Source organism: Sparus aurata, chromosome 23 (genome assembly GCF_900880675.1).
Source record: "Sparus aurata chromosome 23, fSpaAur1.1, whole genome shotgun sequence".
In the NCBI taxonomy this organism is placed as follows: domain Eukaryota; kingdom Metazoa; phylum Chordata; class Actinopteri; order Spariformes; family Sparidae; genus Sparus; species Sparus aurata.
The window spans coordinates 20603024-20629400 of record NC_044209.1 but is presented as its reverse complement, the minus strand read 5'-3'; the positions used below and the strand labels follow the sequence as shown (position 1 = coordinate 20629400).

General features: G+C 41.5%; 1 protein-coding gene across 3 annotated transcripts in view; it reads right to left on the bottom strand.

Annotated features, from left to right (window-relative positions):
• Positions 1-26377, bottom strand: part of asic2 (acid-sensing (proton-gated) ion channel 2) — a 378097-nt gene that overhangs the window by 31266 nt on the left and 320454 nt on the right. For all 3 annotated transcript variants that reach the window (XM_030406936.1, XM_030406934.1, XM_030406933.1), the window contains one exon: positions 5637-5787. In XM_030406936.1, the coding sequence (XP_030262796.1) occupies positions 5637-5787 (151 nt within the window). The remainder of the gene's footprint in view (positions 1-5636; positions 5788-26377) is intronic.

Genomic DNA, 26377 nt, shown 5'->3' with positions numbered 1-26377 from the left:
CTGTAATGGACCCATCTTATTTTCTAATTTTAACAATTGTCCTATCTTCTGATTCCTTTTTTATCTATCTAGCTAATTTGCCTGCCATTTCCCCTTGTTCTAAATAAGATAACTTTGATTTCTTCAATGCCATTTCGCTAGCGTAGGTATTAATGGAGTAATATTTCAACTTAAGATCATCTATCTGCATTAGCAAATTAGGGTTCTTGGTTAAATAGTGTTGCCTCTCCAAATTAACTATATCTTGTTCAATGCATTTCAACTCATTTGTTGTTTTCTTATTTAAAGATGAGGAAAAGGCAATTACACATCCTCTAACTCATAAGCCTTCAGTGTGTCCCATATTATTAATGGGAATGTTGCACTGTTTTGGTGCACCTCAGAAATAGTTTCTAAATGAGCCTTCATATAAGTTGTAAAGTCCTCTTTTGAGAGTAACATAATATTACATCTCCAGGTTTTGGGATTTGACAATAGTTTTACAAATTCTATTTCAAAACTCAAAGCAGAATGATCTGAAAGAATCCTTGTGTGATAAAAGCAGTTTGTAACTTTTGAGATAAAATTGGAATAAAGAAAAATCTATCCTCGAAATTGTACTTATGTTTCACATTAATATGCTTGTAACCAATTGCTTTAATATATTATTGTACTTATGATCACTTATCTATCATGCAAATATGCTAATTAGAATATTACTTGGCCAAAACATGTATCAGGCACCAGTGTTCCTGATCTAGTAGGAATACAAAGGAGTAATGGTCATTTTAAGGACCTGACGGCCGCCATTTTGAAAATGGGGCCTTTCTTGGAGTCAAACTTTGGTAAACTTTTAGTATGTTTTTAAGTACATCTGATTCTACTGTAAACCACTGAGAAACCTTTTGTTAGAATTTTTTCAGGGTCAAACCATATTTGCAGCTGACTAAAAAGAAACTCGCCTTTCAGAGAAAAATGTAAGGTTTTCTGAAAATTCTCCCAGTTGTTGCAGAGACTGAGCATGTCCTTATGTACAGGTTTGATTTTTTTAGAGACACCTTTGCGTCACCCTCTCTATCTGTGTGCCGTACCGAACCAACTACAGGCTCGTTTGTCAGTAACACCGATCGCCCTCTCATCCCTCAACATCACACATTTCTCCAGTTTTCTGTCATATTCAGGACCGGGCGTGTTAGGCCTGGTAAATATTGTTTGGTTAATGTGTAAGTGTGAGTGACAAACTAAAAAGAAAAACATATATCTAGAATCATTTTGGAGATTTAGAGTTGCCAGGAGATGACAACTCCCCACAATTAGATAAACTTCAACACGTACTAGAAAACAAAATGCATGTGATGGCTGAACCTGCTGACATCCCTCGCCATAATCGAAGCGTGCAGGACTTCTCGATGCATTATTTCCCCTTTATTCTGTTTGTGAGTGAGTTTACATGTTTGTTCTGCTTGTGAATGTATTCACCAGTATTTGCTTACTTCACAATCCGTGGCTATGACTGAGAAGCTGTCACATCATGCTGAGCTGAGTTGTATTTGCATTGTTTACACAAAATCCTATTACTGTAATCAATGTACTTTGTGTGGGCTCGGAAAACGAATCACAATTTACAACAAGACTGAAAATAACCTGAATTGTCCTCTGAGCAGCAGCAAATGAGCAAAGAATGACAGCTTGTGTCATTCGTCATGCTGCAGCTGGAGTTCAGCAACATCAGCATGAATTAAAAATAGATAGTTTCAGGATAAGGCTTAAATATTTAACAGTTATGTCTTGCAGCCACTTGCCCATGTCGATGTAAGAAGTTGTCTGCCGAACAAAAGATGAATGAAGATGAATAGCTTTAGTTACCAAGATGCAAAAGCAATAGTTTGCCCACAACATACACACACAGACGCACACACATTGCAGGGCATCAGACTGACCAAACACCACAAGAGGAAGAGATAAAAGTACAAAACATAAAAGGATCAAGGACTTTCCACTTCTTTGCACACGGTTTAACCTGTTGTTGAACAAAACACACTCTGTTCCTTTCAGGTGCCTCTCTCGGAGTGTTTTTTTTTTTCTTGCCATCGCTTTGATTTAATAACAGCAGACACAAAGAGGCGCAGACACATGGCCAGATTTTAGCATTGCACTCAAATCCTTTACTCGCCTCTTTGCTCCGTAAAATGAAAGCCAAGCTCTGTGACGATGGATGGCACACTGACAGAAAACAGAGAAACAGAAAGAGACACAACTGGAGATAAAAAGTGCAGTGGGCAGAAGAAAAGACATTAAAAAAACTCAATGCTACAGGTCCTCTCTCATATTCAGAGAATTCAATAGCTCCATAGTTCTTTGCATCTCTCTCAATTCTTCATCACTAGTGATGATTAAAAATAGATATAGTGGGTGAGCACGACTTAAGTGGTTGCTTGGGAACTCTGAAATGTCAGATTTTCACGTTAGGCTTCTGTACATGCGTGCCAATTTGATATAAAACAGAACTCTGTGATGTGTATGATTAAAAAAATTGTGTGCATCGAAGAGGAAATGGAACTTGAACGTCATCGCATTTTCCGAACCGTGATGTGCTTGAAAGGCTTTTCTCGCAAACATTTTGTAGCTCCGCTGCCGAAGGGAAACATGTTGTGGGTGCTGAGCATGGAGACAGGCTTTGATCAAGACTGCTTAACGATGCTGGTTTGACGCCCAAATTTCAGATGACTTCTTAAAAAAGGTCAATGTGTAGCAGGAGTTGAACTAATAATTCAACTCGCCCGAAAATTTAGAGATATGAAAGTGTGTTCGAACAGATGCAAAAATCATTTTCGCATAACAAAAACTGTTTGTGACAGTGAATGTGCTGGGAGCTACTTTTAATTACTTTGATGTTGCTACTTCAAACATTTATGAAATTAGCCGTCAGAAAAACAAGAAGCTTATGTTTGGGATCGAAACTCAGAGAGGGCAACATGTTTTCGCAGAGATGCGAGCATCACAGCTGAATGGGAAGTAGAGTGAATTTGTGTGCCGCTTCTCTAATCTGCTAAGAGCTCTACAACACATGCCTCATTCACCCATTTGTACGCGCTCCCGTGTTCAGCACTAACAAAGAGTTAGTCTGGCTGCCAATCCGTGCTGTCAGGGGTCTGTTTGTGAGAAAGTCTAATATCCAATTGCAACGAGTGTGGTACTCAAGCCCAGAGTTAAATTTCCAATTAGCATCATGGGTGCGATTGTACTAAATGCTGAGGTGAAATCAACAAACAACATTTTGATGTAGCTGATTTTATTCTCCAGGTGTGTGAAGGCTGAGTGGAGGGCAGTGGACATACAAAGCGCCCCACGATATTTATTTTTCATTTTTTCAGTACCCTGCCCAAGAATCGAACTTAGAGTGTGGTCCGGGACGTATCTTGCTGTCTGCACCTGTCCGAGTTCAAGAGAGTCGTAACCCAGCCCGACCCAAACTCGACAGGCGTTCTGTTTTTTTTTTTGAACATCTGAATCTGACTTGAGCTGTTATTGTAAGCTGAGGTATAAGTGTCTGTCGGCCTGTCACACAGCTGTTACCATAGTTACAGCTTCCCTGTTTACCCTGGTTACAGACAGTGTAGGTGACTGTGAAAAGGCATTTTCTGGGCACCTCTGCTGTTATGCACATACTCATAGAGAACTGTAAATTGATACATATTAAAAATCATATATTTACTGAAATATTATTTTTTTATTTATATTATTTCAGATTTTTTCTTGTCCTCAGGTCTGGGTTGGGTATCCATGCTCTAATCGAATCACCAACCAACTAATAAGTACACCAACTTGCTATACCTCCTGCACCCCAGTCACTGCAGCTGACACCCATAAAAAACGACAGTAAAAGCAACTCGTCTGCAAAAGATAGTCTGATCTAGAGTCTTGATTTCTTGATCTCCTGACACCCTTTATGTACATGGATAAGGTCTTCTTATGTTTTAAACAATATGTTTTATACAGTCACAGTACGGAGTTATATGACAGACTAACACATCCAATCTATTTATTTTTTCCATAACTGTGCAGGTTGGCCAGCAGCAACATCAGGAGAAAGCCTGGTATCCGAGCAACAGTCCATCTGATTTACTCCCACCACTCTTCTTTCCATCTTACTCCCTTTTTACACTATGAAAGATGCTGCTTTTTAGTGTTTGTCCATCATGATGAAGAGGGGAACAGGATCATGGCTGCCCTGCAGCTCCCTGGAAAGAGCAGTGTGATAATAGAACCCCAGAGACTGACAGCTGGCCTCTGGATGAGGGACAATAAGAGACGACACGTGTGGGGTTGAATGGAAAAAAGGTAATTGTTTAGAGAAGATGGGGGAAGAGACAGTGTTTGTGTTTGTGTGTGTCGAGCTTGTCTGCACAGTGTAGGGCCCTGGCTCAGTTAAGGAGATGTGGCGCTCCCTGCTGGGGCTGACTCAGCTCATCTGGGTTAATTAAACCTCACAGGGATAAACAAGGGCACTGGAAACTGGATCCTGCGGAGAGACGAAGCTCCACATGCTGTCAGGTCGGTGGCTGGAGTACAGCATGTTCAAATAGAAACTAAACCAGGAGGGACCTGCTGTCCATGGACGAACATGAGGAGGGTTTGATAGAAAGCTGACATTTTCATGATGGGTCTTCTTTAAGTTGAGCCCAGAGTCAATAATGTCCATCTGCTTTGCTGCTCTTGGCTAGCTGCTCTGGGTACTCCCCAGTCTGCCCTCCCACTGGTTCAGACGTGAGCCAGCCAGTCAATGAGCTTCACTGTGGAATCACTAAGGCAGCAATCTTCCGACAACCGCTAAATCTAAACCACTAACAGGATCTCGAATGCACACATATCAGTATGGATGATAATATAAAGCTGCTCTACTCTATAATAAAGATTATCAAAAAGGCCCCAGCGCTCGATTTGAGGGGTTTTGAATATTCAGTACAATTACTGTGAAGTCTATGTGCTCTGAGGAAAAATATCATCACAGCCACACAGGACTGGAGGTGCAGAGGCTGATAATATCGTTTGTAGTTTGTTTAGACTCTTACTGAGAGTGCGCACCACAGCAGAATAAATAAAAGTCAAGATCTTAACAAGAAGCGCTACAAAAAGGGGCCAGTGCATTAAAAATATGCCCTTCAGTAATTATGGGTGCAAACCCTTCAGTCCTTTAAAACAACAACTGTTAACCACAACAATAGCAGCTATAATAAGAAGATTGCTGTTCGAGGGGCCTTAACATAAAACAAACAAAGCTGATAAAGATCATCCCACACATCTTTTCAAATCATACACGTTTCCGGAGCATTATTTGATTTAAAAATGTAATAAGAGTTTCAGGGTGTTAAGCTGTCCCTGAAGTGATTCCATCAGGAGGACACAGAATTGTTTCTGTGTTAATTACGGCTAAATTAAATAAAGTGGCCCAAAGGCTCAGTGTGGGACACAATTGGGAAAATAAAATTTTAAACACTTTTTTAATGTGATTTTCATCAGCGTCTCAAATTCACTTTGAGGCTTTGATGTTAATGCACATCTTCAGTTTGGATATGTTTAAACTTTTTAATAGTGGAAGATTCTGGAATGGTTTGGAAGAGACTGGTGTGATTAATGATAAAGAGAGACATGCCTACCTGTGTCCCCCCACACCGGCAGGTACTCGTCCTGCTGGATGTCCAGCATGATCTCCAGGCCATTTCCCGTCCCTCCCTTCATGGTGGTGCGGAGTGTCTTCCCATCCTCTTCAGCATTGAACATGTAGCACTTCCCATACCTAGTGAACACCTGAGAGAAAACACAGAGAAAGAGGACGGATTAGTGATGACTCATTAACACTGATGACCATGTTGTAAAACTAACACTGCAGTAGAATCACTTGCTAAACGTACATGATGGAACCAATTTCTTGCAACGTTGTTTAGCCAAGAGCATCAATTTAGAAACTTGTATACTTTCAGAGTTTGATATTACCCTCCTAAAAAAACTGGAACTCGAGCAGACAAACATTCTCCATCTGCTTTTGCTCCTTTTGTAATCACATCTTTTGTATATTGGCATTTTTTTCTCCATTTGAATTACAAGCAGTGCTGTGTCAGTGCTGGAGAAAGGTCTGGCTGCATCAATTCTCATTCTGGTATTGGGGGAAAAACAACGCTCTGGTTTGTTTGTATTCATTAGAGATGCACTGATCGATCGGCAACCGATCGCAATCGGCTGATAATGCCCTTATCGGTTTTGATCGGAGTTCTCAAAATAGATCACATCAGGCCGATCAGATGATGTTTAAGTATAAAGATTAACTGCATGCAGGGAGGGAATTTCATGGCCGCCGTTGCCCCGCACTTTGGCCTTGATGCAGCGTGAAAAAAAAAACTCATCGTACGGCCACAGCTGCCTCTGTGCCCCTGGCCCGGTCAGCGTAGCGAGCTTGCCTTTAATTACAGCCACCTGAGTGCACAGTAGTCACTCACAGTAACTTCAGTGAGTCCGCGGTTCGCGCAGGTGGAGTCTCATCATCACGATGATCTCACGTGAAAGCCTCTCAAACAGCAGCAGCGTCTCAAAACAGAAGTACGAAACTTACAGCACAGGTGCGAAAGTGAGCGCAGCCGGTTTTGACATGATACGTAACTGACTTATGTGGTAGGATTTAGTCTGGTGAAGTTGGAAATATATTCACAGATTCGAACTTCCCGGATCAATAACTCATAAGTGAAACATTGTTAAAACACACGGGTCTTTTTTACCGTAGTAAGGTAGACAACGAGCTACAACCGTATGTTAATCAAAACGAGCGTCTGGACATTAACTCTGGTCTGTATGATCAGCCGTCTGTGAGACGAGGGCGCAGGGACCGTCTACAAAGTGCAACACCGAAAAGAGAAACTACAAAAAATTCAATAACTTCACTACAATTCAGAGTGTAGTGTCACCAAAATCACTCCACACATCAGTGGTCTCCTGCTGGTTATTCTACAAATTTTTGTTTGGAAAAAATGTGCTTTGCCATAATTTGGGGGAATTTCTATTGGGAGAAATATTCAATAACACTAATATTCAGTGTGGTGTCACAAAAATCACCTCACCCTAACCCTACTTAACAAAAACTACTTTCTAATGTAACTTTAACTTGATTTTGGTATAAAAAAAAATGTTTTAATACACAATCCATGTCTTATTATAAATTAGGATGTTATGGTATCAGTCTGAAAGGTAAATCAACACATTTTACCCAGTGGCCTTTGTGCCCTGTCATGTCGCCTTGGTGCCCCTAAAAAAAAACTGAAGGCCAAATGGACTTGCCCCTAAAATGACAAAATTCCCACCCTGACTGCATGCATTCCCACTAGTGAGCTACAGTTACTCTATGTAAGCTGAGTCCAAGTTGTCTCTAAGAGAGTCTCTAGAGTGTGAAATATTGCACATTGCCTCAGCCTGCAATAAAACGGTGGTCAATTCATGATACTTTCTCATCTCCTAATTTTTATACTTAATAATACAATGTCAATGTTGTGTAAGAAGAATCATTAATTAAATATATGAAAGTTACACAAGACAACAATATAGAAGAATTTATGGATTTGACGCTGTGATTGGTGGTCGGCAATATCGGGATCGGCAGATACTGCTATCGGTAATCGGTGATCGGCCCCAAAAATCCTGATCGGTGCATCTCTAGTATTCATCTAAACTAATTACAGTCGTCTTGGATGGTACTAAACCCAAGATAAAGCAACCAGGTTAGTGTTAGAGTCACTTGGAAAGTTCAGCATGTAGAACGCTAGCTCTTCCTTCCACAGACAGCAAAAGGAAGAGGGGAATGCCGCCTGAAATAAGGGCCCCATGACAAGCTTTATACCAACAGTCTACCTGCAGTGAGTCAGACTATTTTAAAGGTAATGATTTGTAGAGTATGACCAGAATTCCAAAGTAAGGGGCTGTATATCATCAGATAACCAACAACTGCTGCTCTCTGCTAGCTATCCTCGGCTGTAGCTGCCATTAGCTAATTAGGTCAAGGCTCAGTTAGCTGTGGAGCCATGGCCCTTCAGTTGTCTGGACTGAAACCTCAGCTTGCAGGCGAATCACCGTGGCCGACAAGGCGCTGCTCAAATGGATTTGGCCAGCTGACGTGAGAGTAAAGAGGTTGCTTGACACTGAACAGACTGACGGACAAAGTGGTACTACGAGACAGGAATGCTAACTTCAGTGGATATTTTTGCAACACAATACAGACATTACTCTGATGTAACGTGAGCACTGTCGTTTCTTCACACTGTTAATAGTATTGGTCAAATTTTTTAACGTTTTAAAGCAAAATTCTGGCCATCTGGCAAATCTTACAAATGGCTCTTTGAGGGATATCTCAGGCAACTCTAACATGCTATTATTTAGCGTGTGAATGGTACTAAAGCTGTTCTGTTTTTGTGCAGACTAGATATATTGCTAATATCTGTAGATGAATGGATAGAAGAGAGTCAGTGTTACAATGCTGCAACTTATCAATGCCTCAGTCCAGAGTGATGATTTGAGGTCTGAACTGACTGAAACCAAAAGCGAAATATTGATATAAAAATATCAGTTAAATGGGAAACATTTGACACTGAAGGGTGTGTGAGTATGAGGCAAACTTCTTTCTCATCTAATATTACTGGAAAGAGCAAGTTTCACGGTCTGTGAATGATGACATATGACATCTGTGCACCCTTGTTAGACGGAGTTATAACTCTAAAAATGAAAGAGGTCCACATTTTGACGCAACCTGCATCAGTTGAGTTTAAAGGTTTAAAGCCATTTGTGTGATCACATCGGCCATGATGGCTGTATTTTCTCTTTCCTTTATTACACTATAATGGTCCCTGTCCTCAGTGACTTCATACTGCACAAGCACACACAGAAGAACATTGAAGGCTACAGGTGTTATTTTGTGAAGTGTGTCTTTTTGAAGGAAAGGTCTGGCATTAAATGAAGGCTGCCAGAAAGGCACTCTAATTCAGTCTCACATTATCAGCCCTTTCTTTCTGCGGGAGCTTTCAGCCTCTGAACTGTTCACAGCTCCTGTTAGGTAAAGCCACTCAACTGTAGACCACAGAATCAGGCAACACGTCAAAAAAACAACTGCAATTTACCATGAAATCATTAAATACAGAGAGCTCCCTGCCATTAACAGAACCAAATTTATCCTTTCCTTTCCCTTTCTGTGTGTGAATTAACAATGCATTTCTTCTTCCTACTACACTAATGTCTTTTTGTACCAACACCACTTCACCAACCCGAACCCACCAAATGGCTTTGAGGCATTTATGAATAATAGATTGTCTTAAAATTACAGAGGGAAGCTTATTTAAGAAGTATGTGGCTGTGTTTGTGCGTGCGTGTGTGTATATAACACATGCAAATGTGTTAATGAGCCTGAAGATGTGAGGTCTCCACTCATGAATAGTAATCACCGTACTAACCATCTACTTCAATCTTGCGGTGAATGATTGAAAGGAGGCCCTCTGGTTCCCTGTCAGTGAAATTGAAATATCAGTATGACGTTTTCATGTTACTCATGGATTATTATTATCTTTATTGACAGACTCGAGGTCCAGATATAAAAGACACACACAATAAACAGACAAACATAAGATTACACATAAATAGACATGTGTGATTACAGTATGTGATGTATGTTATTAACTGTTGGAGTAAATATAATCTTTGAAGCAGTGTTGGATCTTTATGTTCTGACACCATTTCCTCCTGGTATACACATGCTCTCAGGATATTTTAACTGAAAGGACAAAAGATTCATGTAGATGCATCCTCAAAATCCTGCAACGAAGCTATTGACAACGAACATAATGCAGAGTCCACACAGTAGTTTTGCACAACCCAATAAACGTTGGCACTCTATGTTCTCTCTGTGTTGAGATTTCACGTTTCTTTAGGTTCAATTTTCAGTTTGATGTTGCAACAACACTGTGCTTTTGGTCTGTTAGGCTTAGGCACAAAAACCTTTTGATATGTGTTAGGAAACGATCATGTTTTGACTCAAAATACCAGTTTTGGACACCACAAACACGGCTGGAGTTTCCACAGAAAGCCACAAATGGAGATTATCCAGAGATCTCCATAAAAATGTCCAGTGGTTTTACTGTCTCGAACTGTGGTCACCGGCTTGGCAGCCAACTCCACCTCCCAATATAAAAGCAGGGACATAATCGTGTAATGTGAACCTGATATGAAACATTTTGTAGAAATGTCAATGTGGTGCGTGGACTATGACGCATACAGGTTTGAATGTATCAGTGGTTTGCAGAAACACTGACTGCCAGCCTTTTCTTCCGGTAACGGGCTGGGTTGAAAGTTTCTCTAAGTCTCTTGCAGCCAAGTTAACAGGGCCACCAAATGGTAGTCTATCACATGCTTTGTAGTGGAGTCATGTTTGTTTAAAGTCAGCCAACTCCAACCTCCTAAATCTATGTACTGAGATCCGATCACGAATCAAGACAAAGAGCGTTCATCATTATCCAGATAACACATGCAGTCAGTGGCTCCTCCATTTTCCGGCATGACTTTTGAAAACCTCCAAGCATTCAGCAGTATTCATGTGAGAGTTTATGCATTAACTACTTTCTGACTTTGACTTTGTGCGTTTCACATTGTGGCTGAGAAACTTTAATGAAAGCTCTGATGTAATCCAGATAAAAAAATTGAGCAGTGAATAAACAAAAAGTGAATGTCAGCTGATGACTGCTATTCAAAGTAATTAAATGCAAATTCAATGGATGTAGTGTTGTAAACACTAGGACGTTTCCATCACAACCCTCCGTCCTATATGATTCAAACAGCTGCCGACTTGGTGGACACAGCTGTCTGTTTTCTATGCCTGTAGACCGAGAAACCGACATGGTGAATGGGATGATTATTGTAGTTATGTGTTAATAAGGATCAAGAGGCACTCCAGTCAACGAGAACTGGATTTGTGCCTGTTACTAAAAGACTGCAGTGCATTGTGGTCCATCAAGGCTACATTGAGTGTAGATTATTATCAGTCTCTGCTTCTTCTGCAGTAAATCTTCTGCCTTTATTGTTTAGGATGGGCTAGAAATTCTGAGCCAAGAAAGGCACACTTTATCTTCACTTCTGAGGGGCTGAAAACAGCCCATATGTTTGCCACTCATGGTTTATGTGGCTGAGAAAGAAAACAAAATGGAAGGCAAAGTGCACCGTCAGTCGCTGCTTTTGCCCACTGCTGAATTGGATGGATTTTTCATTTCATGCTCCTCCTCCTTTATTGACACTGGACTTCTCATGGATGGTTTACTGACATGATTGATCGACTACCTAATGCCATAGCGCCACGGAGGTGGCGCGGATTGGAAGAATATGAAGTACCACATTAGAGGTTCATTCACCTATGCTAAACAGAGGTGCTCCCAACAGATATGTATCTGCACAAAATAAATGACACGCTAGGAATGTCGAAGCACAGCGGAGGGGGCAGCAGATTAATATTCATGGCACCATCACTCCTCGTTTGCAGGTACAAGATGTGGCAGGGTTTTTCTTTCCCAGACTTCTCAGTGCCTTCTCAGATACCCCACAGAGATCTAATATGGTGGTGGTCAAACACTCTTTTCTCTGCATTCCAACCACATCTTTACTGCACAGAGCAGTGTTTCACAAACAGTAACAATGTCTTGGCATGGACTCAATAACCTTGGCTTTTCCCTAATGATGCTTCGGTCGGACTTCATTTACGCAGCAGTCCAAACACAGATTGAAGTGTTTCATTAAACCCACCCTGGCTAATTGGTCAAAGACTGAAACATTAAGTTTAATTACCCAACAGTCATTTGCAGTTCCATTATATATTTGTGTGAGTGTGTGTGACGAAAGCAAGATTGGACTCAATATCCTCCACTGGAAGCTTTCTTCTTTCTTTTCTGAGAAATTGGCTCCCAAGAGACGACTGTCAACATCTCTCGCCCCTGGCTTTCTTATAAAGGGAGGAGTAGCTTTCAGAGGGACACTGCTCTCCCCTCCTTCTCATCCTTTGTCAAGACTGATGATGTTTGACAGACAGGACCAGGGCCGGGTCAACATCCCATTAGACTTCAGCCAGACACAAAGGCTCCTCCACAGCCACGGGACAGAGACACTAACAAAACCCTGACAGTGGGGTTCTGCTATTTTGCAAATCCTGGCCGCTGACCCTGCCTCTGTCTCACCCCCTTCCTCACTTCCCTCCTGATCTGCCACCTCAGGTAGCGCTGTCAGACGGGAGACGGTAATGAGTTCTCACACCTGTGCAGAAATGGAGAATAGCACGAGAAACACTGCTTTGCCTGAAAAATGTATAATGGTAGAAAGACTTTTCAATTCTCATTGCAACAGTGAAAAGGAAAATTGAAGATACTGACTATCACTGTATGTGTTAGGAAATATGTCCCAGTTGTCATCTCAGTCAATGAAGGGTGCAAGCTGCGACGGACCAGATCATAACCGGCGCTTGGGTGGCACTCAAGTGAGACAACATAGGTTTCCAGTTCTTATTTGATTGATTCGACATCTACATGACCTGCTCAAAAGTAGGGTCTTTTGGTTTTTACAGCTCATTACTTCTGTTTTGCGTTACTTTTACAGATCCCGTGAGTGTTAAGCTGGTGAACTCTGTGGACCATTTAGCAGCTAAAGAGTCTGATGTTTCCCTCAGAAAAAAAAGAGAGTGATTATTGGACTTTCATTTGTCAGGTGCGAGAGATGAATGCTAATGTTGCTCTGTGTCTGCTGGATGAATAAACAGGTAACTGCTTGCCTGCATGTTGGCATAAGTCAAGATAATTTGTCATTGTTGTTTTCTCAGCTTGTTCAAACTGCCACGGCACGCCCAAGAGAGAATAAGAAATAAATGAATGCTCCAAAAGTAGCAGAAAGCCTCTTGTTCTCGTCGTTGCTGTTAAATTCTGAGCGTCGCATTGGTATAAAATGTCAGAGAAGTCAAATTGTGTCGCTGCCAAAATCACATTAGTTCCCTCCTTTTCAAGCCAGAGGTCTAAGAGCCAACCTGCAACCGAGAGCACGTGTAGCTATGCTGCCAATTAAAATGCCTCTTGACCGAACAAAACACGTCTCATTAGTATTCACAGCAGTGAGTGTGAATGTCTGGAAGCACGGAGCTGCAAACACGACATGACCTCGCCTGTTTGCAGTACATTGCCTCCCACAGAGTGGAAGTCAGAAATGACATGGCCATTAGCGTATACTCCTGTCATGATGAAAGGTCAGTTGTTGGCTAGAACCACCCACAAATCCGATTATTAAACATGCTCCTGGCTGAAACAAAAAAAAGGCATATACATGTGAAGACAAGAGCAATACTTAGTGAAACACTGTATCTCTAAATATATATGACTTTGTCTGAAGTAGGCTCTAAGCTTTTCATGTTGGACTATAACACTCTGAATTAATTTTGCCTTCTTGGATACAACCCTATTCTGTTATCAGCGCTTTGCAAATGGCTTGCTGATGTGATGCCAAAGACTGGCAGCTTATTGCTCCGGAAAAGGGGATGCAATCTTTTCTTTATTTAGTGCTCCCATTCCCCTTATGGCCCCTTATTTATCTTCTTCCATCCATGTGGCGTCCAAGCCATCAAAAAACCCTGCAGTGGCCCACCATGTTTATTTATTTAAATACACATTTTTTAATGTCACTGACACAGCAAAGCCGAATCAACCACAAGAAAGGGCTTTGCCAAATCTGCCACATTGGCTCCTGTTCAGACATCTTTTTCACTCCTTGCGCTGATTCAGTGATGCAGACTGGCCATTTTCCATTAAAATCGATAAACAGAAGGAACAGATGAGGAGTGCAATGCTTTTGTAATATAACGGCCTGTTTGAGATTGGACGTAGCTTCCTGAAGAGCCAGCTCATCGAGTACTGCGTGCTGACTTTGCTATTACTTCCTGTCAGTTGTGTTGTTCATGCACCATTGTAAACCACAGACACTTCTCTCCACAAAATTACAGTTCCTGAGATCTGCCTTTGTTTTTCACCAGATGACATTACCCTGTCACCCCTCTTGTATTTTTCCATTACAGAATAAGCAGGTAATAAGACACTTCTCTCGCTCGCTCATCCTATTAGCTTTGCTTGCAGGCACGACATAAAGCAAAAAGCACTGAAGAGTAAATTGAAATGTTAACCATAACAGTCAGCCTAGGACCTTTATCACTTCTCATGAAGTGGCTCCAAGTTTCAAGGTTATGCCACTCTTGCACGAGCTACCTATTGCCATCTGGTGCTTTTGTTTGACAAATCAATAACCATTATGGGAGAATTTAGCAGGCGTTTTATGATAAAACCAAAGCAAAAGGGGAGCTTGAGGGTTAGGAGGGAGAGGGAAGAGAGAGGCCTTTTATCCTCAAGCTTACTGGGAGGAGAAGAGAGGAGTAAAGTTTATGAAAACGGTCTTTGAGTTGCAAGGTGTGCACTTTCTCCGCTGCCGAGAAGCGGTTGTACTGCGATGGGGATAAATAATGCAGAGGGCTGCTGTGTTAGCGACAGGGTTGGCACTGAGTGTAGAAAAGGAGCGCGCATGCACGCACGCACACACACACACACACACACACAGCTGCTTCCCTCATCATTATAGCTTTATGCACACCACTCCACAACCTGCATGCCAAGCTAGCTTCCCATGCATCTTAAACTCCCTCACATCCCAAGCATATTTCACGTCGCATTCGACAAATTCAGCCATTAATGTTGCCTGTGGGGAGTTTTATGGAACATATTTACCACTGGCCCCTAATGTAAGTTTACCATGCCAGTCAATAATCTTTTATTTTACAAGACAGCACACACAGCGGTAGGACAAAAAGGATTGCAGTCACTGCTGCCAGCATGATATTTATTCTCTCGGAGAGGAGGGAGAAGGGAGGGCGGAAATGAAAGAAGGAGAGCGGGGCAGATTAACATGAGAGGAGAAAGCGAGGAACTAATTGTGAATTAAAAGCAAAACACTCCTCTCGTGTGAAAAGGTGAATTAAATCCCTTTGGCAGAGCCTCAACCAAGGTTAGTGCCTTCAGCGTGGACTGCTTGTAGAAGATAACTTCGGTCTGATGGAGTTCACACAAGGACGTTGTAGAGACAGAGAGGCTTTCACCTCTGCTGGGAAGAACATATCGATCTCCACGCTGCTTTCCAACAGACAGCCGCTGTGTTCAGCTGTGTCCTCTGCTCTGATTTCTGATCTGATTCACCAGCATCGTGAAAAGGCTTTCATCTTTTGCCCTATCCTTTACAATCAGTTAAGCCCAAACTGAATATATGTCAAAGTTTGATGAGCTTATGTTTTATGTCAGATCCGTTATGAAGCTACAGGTGGAGGATCCTGTTAACAAGAAAGCGTGCAGCAGAAGCTTGGAGGATCAGGAAAGGATCTAACGAGAGTATCAGTGTTATCCACATCACAGCGTAGGAAATGCGATTATTTGCTTTCCTCCCCAAAGTGACATGCAACCTTAATGAGAAATACATCATGTGCAGAGCTGCAGTCAAGATGGGGTTAGTCTGTCAGAGACTGGAGGCAGGAAAAAACTGTTAACTTGGCTCTCTGTAAGTAGAAATATGTCTACCAACAGCTCTAAAACTGTTATTTTTGTGACATGACTTTCAGGATCTGTCCGAAATACGTGGAGGGTCACACATGGAGAAGAGTCTGACTGATCATTAATCGACAATAATATAACAATCAGAAATGTTTTGTCCAGATAGAGATTCTAAAACATGCCAGATGCTCTGTTTGTCCTGAATTTTAAATATGTGTAAATCACTCTGTAAAGCTTATTTGGATCATTTTTATGTATAGTAACTTGAGGCCAAGTATTCCTGGGCACTAACAACTCAGTTGGCAGGCTGTAGTGACTTAATGAATAGCAGAAACACTGAATTTAACATTTTAATTAGAATATAGATTGGTCACGTCATGGCCAATACCTGATCCACTTAATAACAGCAGCATCTTAGCCAATACTCAACCTCCACATTGGATTGGTGCATTCACAGTAAATAGCCACTGTTAATAGACACCTAGGACAAACATAAGAAACTCATAAATTGTCAAGAAAGGAAATATTTTACACATTTTACCTTACTAAGCAAAAAAAACCCACAATCGCACACCCTCTGATTTCATGTTTCTCTCTTGGACTTAATTAAATTGGGCATAATTGCTTCATTGGCTCATCTTAAAACACATATTCAATCAATCTCGACTTTAGACAATCTAACTCACCTCTGATTTGGACAAAATAAAACCTGAATTCACAGTGTTGGAAGTTAAAATATCCTGGCACTACATGCCATTTTCACATGCTTTCCATCCCTGTCTGAAATCACAGTCCTGACTGGAGCCACTGTAAATCACCTCTGTACTCTATCGACCCCCATCTGTGTTGATGGCTGTGTTTATTCTCAGTTTGCTCTCAGGCTGCTAATCACCATTGAGCTAAGACTGGTTGTAGGGACATACCCCTTTGATCTAAGGACTCAATTCAGGCAAAATACTGTCAGATAAATGACATTGCACAGCTAATTGGGCTACTTGCTTATAGCAGCTAGTCACTACAGCCAAATATATCTCCAGCATACCTAGCAACAGTAAGTAAGTTCTGGCCTACCTTCAAATTATGGCCATTTCTTAAAATTATACCATTAATTAAAGCTGAACTACCTATATCAAGGAAGAGCAGATCCAGTCCAGTCCTACAGCAACAGGTGAGTCAAACGCTTTCAGCAAGGCCAGAAAGGCAATTTTGAAGTTTAACAACTCGGGAATTTTTTGCAGCATCTTTGCTAAAGTAGAGGTTGCCAGACACGTGGCTGAGCACAATGTTTGGTTGTATGCCCAAAGTTACCAAACCTGGCAACCTCACTGTGACATTGTGAAGTTATTGCTTCAGTTGCTCACCAAGAAAAACTTCCAGCTCTTAACGCCTTCTAATTCTGATTGTTTTCCAATTTTTCTTTAAAGTCAGCTCTAGCTTGAAAATCTTCCGGCTGGTTTTGAAACAAAGGTGTCAGTCGTCTCTTTAATCAGTATTCTAGAGCAGAAACATCTGTTCAATGAGCTCCATAGCTTCTAAGGCAGTATGTCTCTATTGTAAACAGAAAAGGTGCATTAAAATGTTTTCATCTCCCAACTCTTTGCCCTGTGCCACTCCATTCCTCTCCTTATTAAGTGTGTGCTCAAGGTCCTCAGGTTCAGGCAGTGCCTCAGAAAGACATCGAATAAAAGAGAAGTTACTTGGGGTTGCATATCTTGTTCTCCCTGAATAATCATTGTACTGCTCTATTTCCATTCAACTGCGCTTCCTTCTTGCAGGTGCAGAAAACTTTTAATATTAAAACGACATGGACTCTCTCGCTCTCCGTCTCTCCCGGCTTGTCAGTCATGTCAGTGTACAGAAGGAGTCCAGATATAGCGATGGTCTACCAGCTGTCAGCCCAAACTCATCAATCACATCACACACCCAGTCATTATTTTTAATAAGTCACCTCTCGCTGATGGCCCGTGGGTTTCTATCTCACCTGTCAAAGTCTGGCTGTCTCTCCTCGGGCTGATGCGAGGCTGCGTAATGGGCAAAGGGTGGGGGACCTGTGGCAGGGCCTAATCACCGACAGGAAACCAACTCATCTGACTGGATGACATGTCTTGTCTTCTCACAGTGATATGAGGAAAAGATGACGGCCTTTGTGCGGCTGCTAAAGTGTGCTTAATGCACTGCGAAGATTATAGCCATAGTCACCTATAGCCTTTTTTCCATTTGGTCTTTTGAAGAGAAAAGACACCCTCTGATATTTCAGGTATTCCAAGAAGAATCATCTGAGAGGAAAGGATAGCTCTCCTGGTTTGTGCAACTTATCTTCACATCAGGTCTTTGTCCTTGACAAGCACTACTGATATATTAGACCTGGCAACATGTTGAATCTTCTTTAACCTTGTTATGATCAATAGAAGTCTCATTATCCCTTAGTATCTAATGATGCTTGCAGTGGAGTTTCCAAATGGAGACGAAAAGATCGAAAACAAAATTCCCATGAACTTGTTCAATGTGGTAACAACAGGGTGTCCAGTCACATACACTCTACAACCAGAGGGATCAGTTTTAGTCTATTTATTAGTCAGTTCAGAGTGCAACATAGAGCCAAAAGATGTGGAGGCCAGTCACAGGACTGCAATCAATGTGTTGTTTACCCATGCAAGCAGCAGGACTCCATGATGGTGATGTCAGTCATTTGGTTGACCATTTCATTCTAGCACTACTAGGAGGTTTGCACTTGTAGTGTTGTGTGAAATTTCTCAACAACTATTGGATACATAGACATGAAATTTAAAAAAAAAAAAAATGTTTTTCTACAATACACTAACCCTTTCCAAGAAGTCTCCCTATTTTAACCCCTTCTCCCACTGTGCCCCTGATTGGTAATTTCTCCTCTTCTATTTTATAGTGATATCAAATATACTTTTCTCAGCTTCTGTTCGGGATATGTGTCGTGGTACTTAGCAACCCAACCCAGAGGCAAGGGTGAGCAAAGGTCCCAAAAGGGAACAAATATGATTCCAAATAGTACTCGACTTGGTGCAAGATTTTGCCCTATATTGACATGTTTTGGATGTCTATCTGGCAATTATGTCCCCTGAACACACAAACACTCTCACATGTTTTCACTTGCACTCTGAAAATCTTTCAAACTTTTGATCAGATTGTTGTTCATTAAGTATGTTTCCTCTGTTTATTGTACTATGAGCTATGAATTTCAGATACATTAAAAGTTATTCATCCTTGTTAAACTGTCAACACAATGTCATGTAAACCAATGTGTTTCAGCTCTTTGGCTGCGCATGAATCCTACCATGTTTTGGGAAAGCGAAACCAGTATGAAAGAAAAGCCCCATAGCTGAGGTTTACCCCCTAAACCAATAAGTCTTTTCATGGCGGCCATAACCCTCGCAGAATGGAGATAGTAATGTGCAAAGCCGAACTTGTATCATGCATTGATTTATTCACTTATTGCTTTTCTTGTTGAAATTCAGGTGAGAAAATGTTCCCTCAGGAAAAATATTTTCGTCCTGTCTTATCTTATTCATGGTGGAACAGAGCTACAGCAGATGCTCCACACACACATGCACACACACACACACACACACACACACACACACACACACACACACACACACAATGAATGAAAGTGCGAGAGTCAAGCTTTTCTATAAGCAGCCTCGGTTGCATTGCTATGAAAAAACATCTCACAGTATCTTGACAAGCTGGTGTTTTTTATTGGAAAGTAGGAAACAAAATAACAGTGGGCCAAAAGAGGATAAAAGTCTGAGTGGGGAAGTAACTATTCCAGTATCCATACATTTTCCTCCCTGTGTAAGTGAGTCTCCCTCATGAATTTGCAATTTTGGCTTAGTTTCCCTGAAAATGAGGAGGAATAACCCTGGGATAATAACACAATGTAATGTACTGACCTGACAGCAGCTTGCAGCCATGCCGGAGCAGTGTTTTATATTTGCTGTGCAGCAGAGCCACTGGTCCATGAAATAACACAGACAGAAATGAAATAACCGCCGATCATCGAGGTCACTAATGATTTTGGAGCTACAATTTAAAAGATTATGTATGTGTATGACAGTAATCAAGGGAGAAGAGGAAAGAGATGGGGCATGTTTCTAAATCACCAAATTGGTGTTTGGACTTTGTTTATTGCCACTCAAGCAAAGAATGTAGTGAAATAACAAATCAAAGCTGGAAAGGAGAAATACCATATCAGCTTTCAGCTGCTTCTCTGGTGATTTTGGGCCATTTTGTTTCAGTTATATTGAATAAACAAGAAGAGGAGGGTGAAACTTGTGATGAAGTGGGCTGATCACAGTGCCAGGAGTGGGCGGATTCCCAGAAGATCATGTTTAACGCCTGCTATTGTGCCGAACTATAATTACCACAACATTAGCAAAAATAATAATCAACTTCACGCCAACACCACTTATTTGCGAATTAGCAACCAAGCAATTGGGCGTTTCACACAAATACTTAATCTGCATGTGAAGTAACATAAAAATAAAGCTGCCTGTAGCCAAGAGGGATGCTCACAATAAGGCTTAAAAGGTGAGGTGATTTACACATGATAACAAACTACTGAACCGTATAACGGTCTGATTGGTCTCAGTAATAACGTCCAGACTTCAGGACTATCACGTAATGGCTGCCAATTCAAAATGGTTCCTCCCGTACCTGAGAGTGAATCACAACTCTGGGTTTATTTTTTTGCTGAATCCAGCAGAGCAGCAGATTTTTGCACAGCCTGACTCCCGACTATGTGCCCCTGGAAATGAGCTCACCAAATATACAGCAGACCCGCACATTTCATAAACCACCATGGAAACATTAAGTACCTGCTCTGAATGCACACAGTGTTACTGTGAATCTCGTATACCCCTCTCTAGATTAAGAACCACTCATCTCAGACAACTTGTTCTGTACTTTTATTCACACAGCAGGATGCAAGTTGTGCTTCAAGCAGAGCTTCATAGGACTGAACCAGATCAACTTTCCTTGGCCACGTTTGGTGAGAATAACATGACTGCTTGAAAGATATTGATTGGTAGTTCAGGAACGGATCATGACGCAGTAATGGTTCAGTAAGTTTCAATGCACCCACGCTGATGAAGCCTGTTTTCTAAAAGTTTTCTGGCCTGGTTCCAAACCTCTGAATCACGACTCCATATGTGTTTCTTTCAGCAATTCAAGCCCGTTTGGCGTCGTGCTTATTGACAGCTTTTTCCCCCTTGCTGGCAACTGCCCCTCCTGCCAATCATATCTTTAAAGGCAGGATATTAAAAACCATGAAAATGATCAACACACCTGTGCAGGTTGATGTAAACTGAAAAAAAAACTAATTTAAATCGACATTTATTCGATTAGCCTGGCAAACATTAAGTCTCATCTCCAGGTAACTGCTTCCTCGGAATGGTCACCCAAAACTTCTACTGACAGAATGAATCAACCAATCAGGCAGCTGACCGGGCTGGATGTGGTCAGTGGCCTGAAAGTTATCAACAAATCAGCAGCCAACTTCAACACACGTCATAGCATCTGAGAGCGCCTGGAAAGGACAGTAAAAGAGCATGTTCACCCGGGTGTTACGCCTACATCACAGCCGAGCAGAGCAGAGCAATAAATACTCGTGACTACTGCAGGGTCAATTAACCTGGGAATAAACCCAGACACACCAAAGCCAGATGCTAGCAGTTGTTTTGGCCAGTGTAAAAAGGGGTTACAGTGAGGGAAGTTTAAAACGCTGCTTGCTTTCTCTCCTCCTCCCTCCCTGGGTGTGAATGTTGGATTGTCTGTTTCTGAGAGTTACAGATGGCCGAACACAGCTCCCACCTAATGCTCCTTTGGAAAAGTGGTGGGAGTTTCAGAAGCTATTCAACCATCCGACAGGAGCCTCTGACAAAGTACACTGGCCCCTTTGGCCTAAATAAGTTTAGCAAACTAAAAATCTCTGCAGCGCAAGCTGGACAGTGTTTGAATGTTTCACATCCAAAAGACAGATTTTAGGTGTTTCATTTTAAGGCAAGGCTGCAGTCTGCTGGGTAAGTGCTGGATAATTACAAGTCGTACCCTGCTTTCACTGTCACACAGAGCTGTTTGATATTCATATAGCAGATCAAAGGGAAAGGACACTCAGAAGCTCTGTCTCTGTCTGTAAAGACGGTGCTCTTACTAATCCCTACACTCTGAAAAATGGGGATCTGTGCACTAGCAGCAGGAATACAGCCCACGTTGTCCAGGACAAGCAGGGTTATGTAGGAGGAGCATATGATTTGCATAGTAGTGAAATGAAATACCAATATGGCAATGGCTCCCCTCTGCTGTATGATAATATTACAGCGGCATTGAGATGACAAGTGACATGGACAGCTAAATGTAATTGGGGAGCCATCTGCAGAAATGACTATAGCTGATCTTGCATTTCCAATGTGTCAAAACCATGCAATGTCTCCCTCTATTATGATCCGTCAAACCGGAGCTCTCTCAATGGAAGCCTTGGCTTGCCGTGAATTCAGGGACGGAGCGCTGGAAAAAAAAATCAGATAACGTCGGCATTGTCTCATTCAGCTGCATGAAATTGGATAAAGTGAGGGGAAATGGAGGAACAGTAATGCTGGGAATGACTCGGAACAGATACAGCAAATATGAAGAAAGACATTTCCCTTAGTTTGTCATATTCATGCACGGCTGAGACAGAGAGAGTGTTTGGACTCCGATGTAAAAAACCTGATTAAATTATTGCCAGAGTGCTCTGCGTGTACTTGTGTGTGTGCTTTCTGTCAGAGTGTTTTGGCAATGAGAGCCTTAAATTCCTCAAAAAACATCCAATCAACAGATTATCAGTCATCTCGTGAAGCATTGTTAAAGATGGATTTGAGTGCAGAAACTGGTTTTATGTGTGTATGTGCTGTTTGTGAATGTGTTTATTGGCCACGTCTGAAAAAATTGCCTCCAATGCATCTAATGAGTAAATCAAAATTGATGGTGTTCTGAGTTACAACGACAGGAAAATGCTTTTCTTACTGCTGAAGGGACAGACGCATGATACGCTCTACTGCTACTAAACAGGGAAGTTGAGTTTGCCACTATACACTGAGCATACAGGGCAATTGTACTGGCACTACTGCAAGGATACACAAGCTGAAGCTGCCCGACAAGTACCAACTGGTACTGCGTCAGTGTCAGAACGCCTGTCGAGATCGGGATTCAGGTTTGCTTGTTACTCTCACCAACTTGATAAATCATGACGCACCCTGGATCGGCACTTACCGTGTTCGATGTTCAAATATCGTGAGAGGAGCAAGATAGAGAGCGGACATCAGAGAAGCAGCGAGGGAAAACGTTTAAAGCCAGAATGTTTTCACATCTAAAGCCGTGAATTAAGGGTGTGTTTCAGCCAAACAAAAGATGGTGATTGTTGGAACCAAGATGGTTCCGGCAGGTTTTTTTTTTTTTTTCTCGGTTTGTTTTTCTGTCAAGTTTAAATGAAGTGTGTTAAAATGACTGTTTCTGCAAATGGACTCTGGTGGTTTTGGCGAGGGTCTGATTCTTGTTAAAAGAAAAGAATCTTCATTTTTAAACAAAAGGTCTATTTCTGGGGAGATCCTTTCCATAATGCTGTCAGACACAGAATAACAATCTGAGCCGCTCAGTGGCAAAAACAAGCCCTTTAAGTGGATGAACTTGGACATACGCACTTGCCTGCTGGGATTACATTGCAGCTTGTTTCTTGGCTGCGATCTTGCTCAGTACTGGACCAGTTTCAAATATCGGAGTCTCCATCAGTCTCCAGAATCACAGAAAAATAAGGTCCAGAATGGAAAATGCTGACGTTTATAACAAGTTTAATAATGCTGTAATTGCTATGATGTATTGCAAAATCAGATATTTTGGCATAAAATGTAAATATGTTGTCAGTGAACGTTTGACCTACATCTTCGATATTAACATTTTGCAACTTGACAAATTAATTTCCTCAGGTTTGTATATAAAGTCTGCAAGCTAAATTACATTGTGATAGATGAGTAGATTATGGAATCCTAACTTTACCAAATATATTTTTTTTTCTTGCTGTTATGTCTTTTTCTCTGAAGGAATTCCACACAATAAACTTAAGATGTGCTGTGAGGAACTCTGTCTTCAAGGAGTAATTACACCTGGGTCAAAGATCCTCCTTCTGCTCCCATCTGTCTGCACCGTGTCCTCTGAAGCACTTAGTTTATTAAGTGGCGATTTGAGGTCTGAAAACTAGGCTGACCTTCCAGTGTGTCAGGAAACAAATATTGAGGGAGATGTCTGGGGAGATAATTAACCACTGCAACGTGAAGCGGCTACATCTGGCCCAATCTGTTCACGCCACTTTGAAATTGGTTCAGTCCACTCCAGTGTGATTTATTTGACTTTGCTGCAACAATGATGAAGCGAACAACAGTTAAAACCAAATGGATTATGATGCTGATGTTGCTGTGCCTGCCTGCACCTTCATAGCCTCGCCCTGGAACTAGATTCGGGTCTCTAGATCATTTGGCAACACTGTCATGCGGTTACATCAGCAAAACATCAATATATCCAGGCCACTCCCATGACATTATCAGTTGTTGGACAGAAAAGGACAAACTTCCACAATCCCTATTTCCTATTTTCCGTCCCAGAAAATGTCACCAACAGGGCAACTACTCCCATGGCTTCAACCTCCTACACAGAGGAAACTGACAAATGTCAGGCTTTCAATCACGAGCTGCTGGCCTTTTCCATCGCTGAGGCAGCCAGAAACAACGTTTCACCTCCAGAAAGACGATGAAAAAGGGGGTAAATGCAGAGAATACCAGGGACAAACAGTCTGTCACCTTCAGTACATCACCTTGGCTAAATGAAGCAGTCATCACACAACATTACCTCACCCAAATCAGGGACAAACACTGAATTTGAATTAAATCTCTCTGAGCATGCGTGCGCACACACACACACACACACACACACACACATGCACACACACACACACACACACGCACACACACACACACACACACACACACACACACACACACACACACACATAGAGGTATTGATTCAGCTCTTTACTTCCCGATGGCTGAACATGAGTCGATGAAGCAGCAGCAGCACAAAGTCATACGGATTCTCCCCAAAAGACATGTGAACGCTCAGAGGTGGAGAGCAAGTCCATCTGTTCGTGTACACATCCATCTGCTCCACAGATTCATCCCTTCCATCTACATTACCATCCACACCGGCCTGTTCCTATGACTGGGTAACTGGGTTTTATATTATCCGCTATAATTAAGTTCTAATTAACTAACCAAGAAAAGCCTGCTGACAAATTGTGAAGCAGTCAACACCCAAAGTTCCTCCTGTTTCTCAATGAATTCTTGTCTTAGAAAACATTTTAAGGTCACGATCTCCCTATACCTTTGTTAGTAAGACTTGGAGCCCTCCCAGCAGACACTTGAATAGATGCTGAGGCTGTACATTGATCTGCATTGGCAGTGTGAAACTGTAAATAACTTGCTACAGTGAAAGTGTGTGAAATGATGAATGCAAGGTCGGGGGATTTATAGAGCTAAGAGGTTTTTCATTGTATATGATCCCATTAAATGTGGATGAGCTGATTTTCCTGCAAGAAACTATTACGACTGATTGCTCGAGTGCCTATTGCTGAATAAGACTATAATTACAGTTTGTGCACTCCACTAATGATTACTTCAATTATTGAAGCAACTGAATATAATTTTTTAACAGCAAGTCAATAATTTGTCCGAAAACAGCGGCAAAATCTCAGTTATAGTTTTCACTAAATTGCTTGTTTTGTTCAGCCACAACAGTGAAACTCAAGAGTTAATTCAATTGTAAAAGGCAAAATAATTAATCTACTGAAAAGGAGGAATCAAGAAACTACATCTCAGCAAGGGCATTAACGCAACAGCAAAAAGCATCAGTACAAAAGCAGGCAAAATGTAATAAATAAGAAGATACAATAAGTAAAAAGTCAAACATGATAATAAGTGAACAGCTTCAGTGGTAGAATTCACATGATTGCACATCATATTGAAAAATTACACAACACCACAGTGTGGTATCAACATAAGCCCCTAAGATAACAGACATCAAGTCCATGTATAAATCACATTATCTTTGTTGAAACTGCAGGCGACTCATTACCCCTCTTTTTTATCTCCAGCAGCAACAATTTTTAAAGGTTATAACATGAGTAAATATGGAGGCCCTTCCTTTCCATTTCATATTACCCAGACATGATTTTTGACGTGCATCTTGAATCAGCCGCTGCAGCATTTATCATCTGTGCTGTGCGGTAATGCTGATCCTACCTGCCCCCCAGTGAGTCTTTATCATCTGCAGCAGGTGTGTCAGTGGGATTCCTAAGACTAACATTCATTATGCCGCTGCAAAGCAAAAGCAAAGAAAGAAAAATGGTTGCCTGTAGCAAAAAATTGAATAAATTCCCAAAGGGGAAATAATAACAATGAATAAATAAATAACCTGACAGCCGCTGGCAGATATTGACATATATATTGTTGCCTCCTACATGTAGGCAGGGCGATGCCTCACTGTGATGAATAATGATGTTTATTGGAAATGAGGATGATTAATGAGCTTCTCACTTCTGACACAGGGTATATACAGCAGGACTGTGGTCGCTTGCTTAAGATTAAGTGTAAAATTTAAAGGGTACATGCTGTGTGGGATGAGTGTGCTGCATGAATATTAAGCATTGTTTGTCT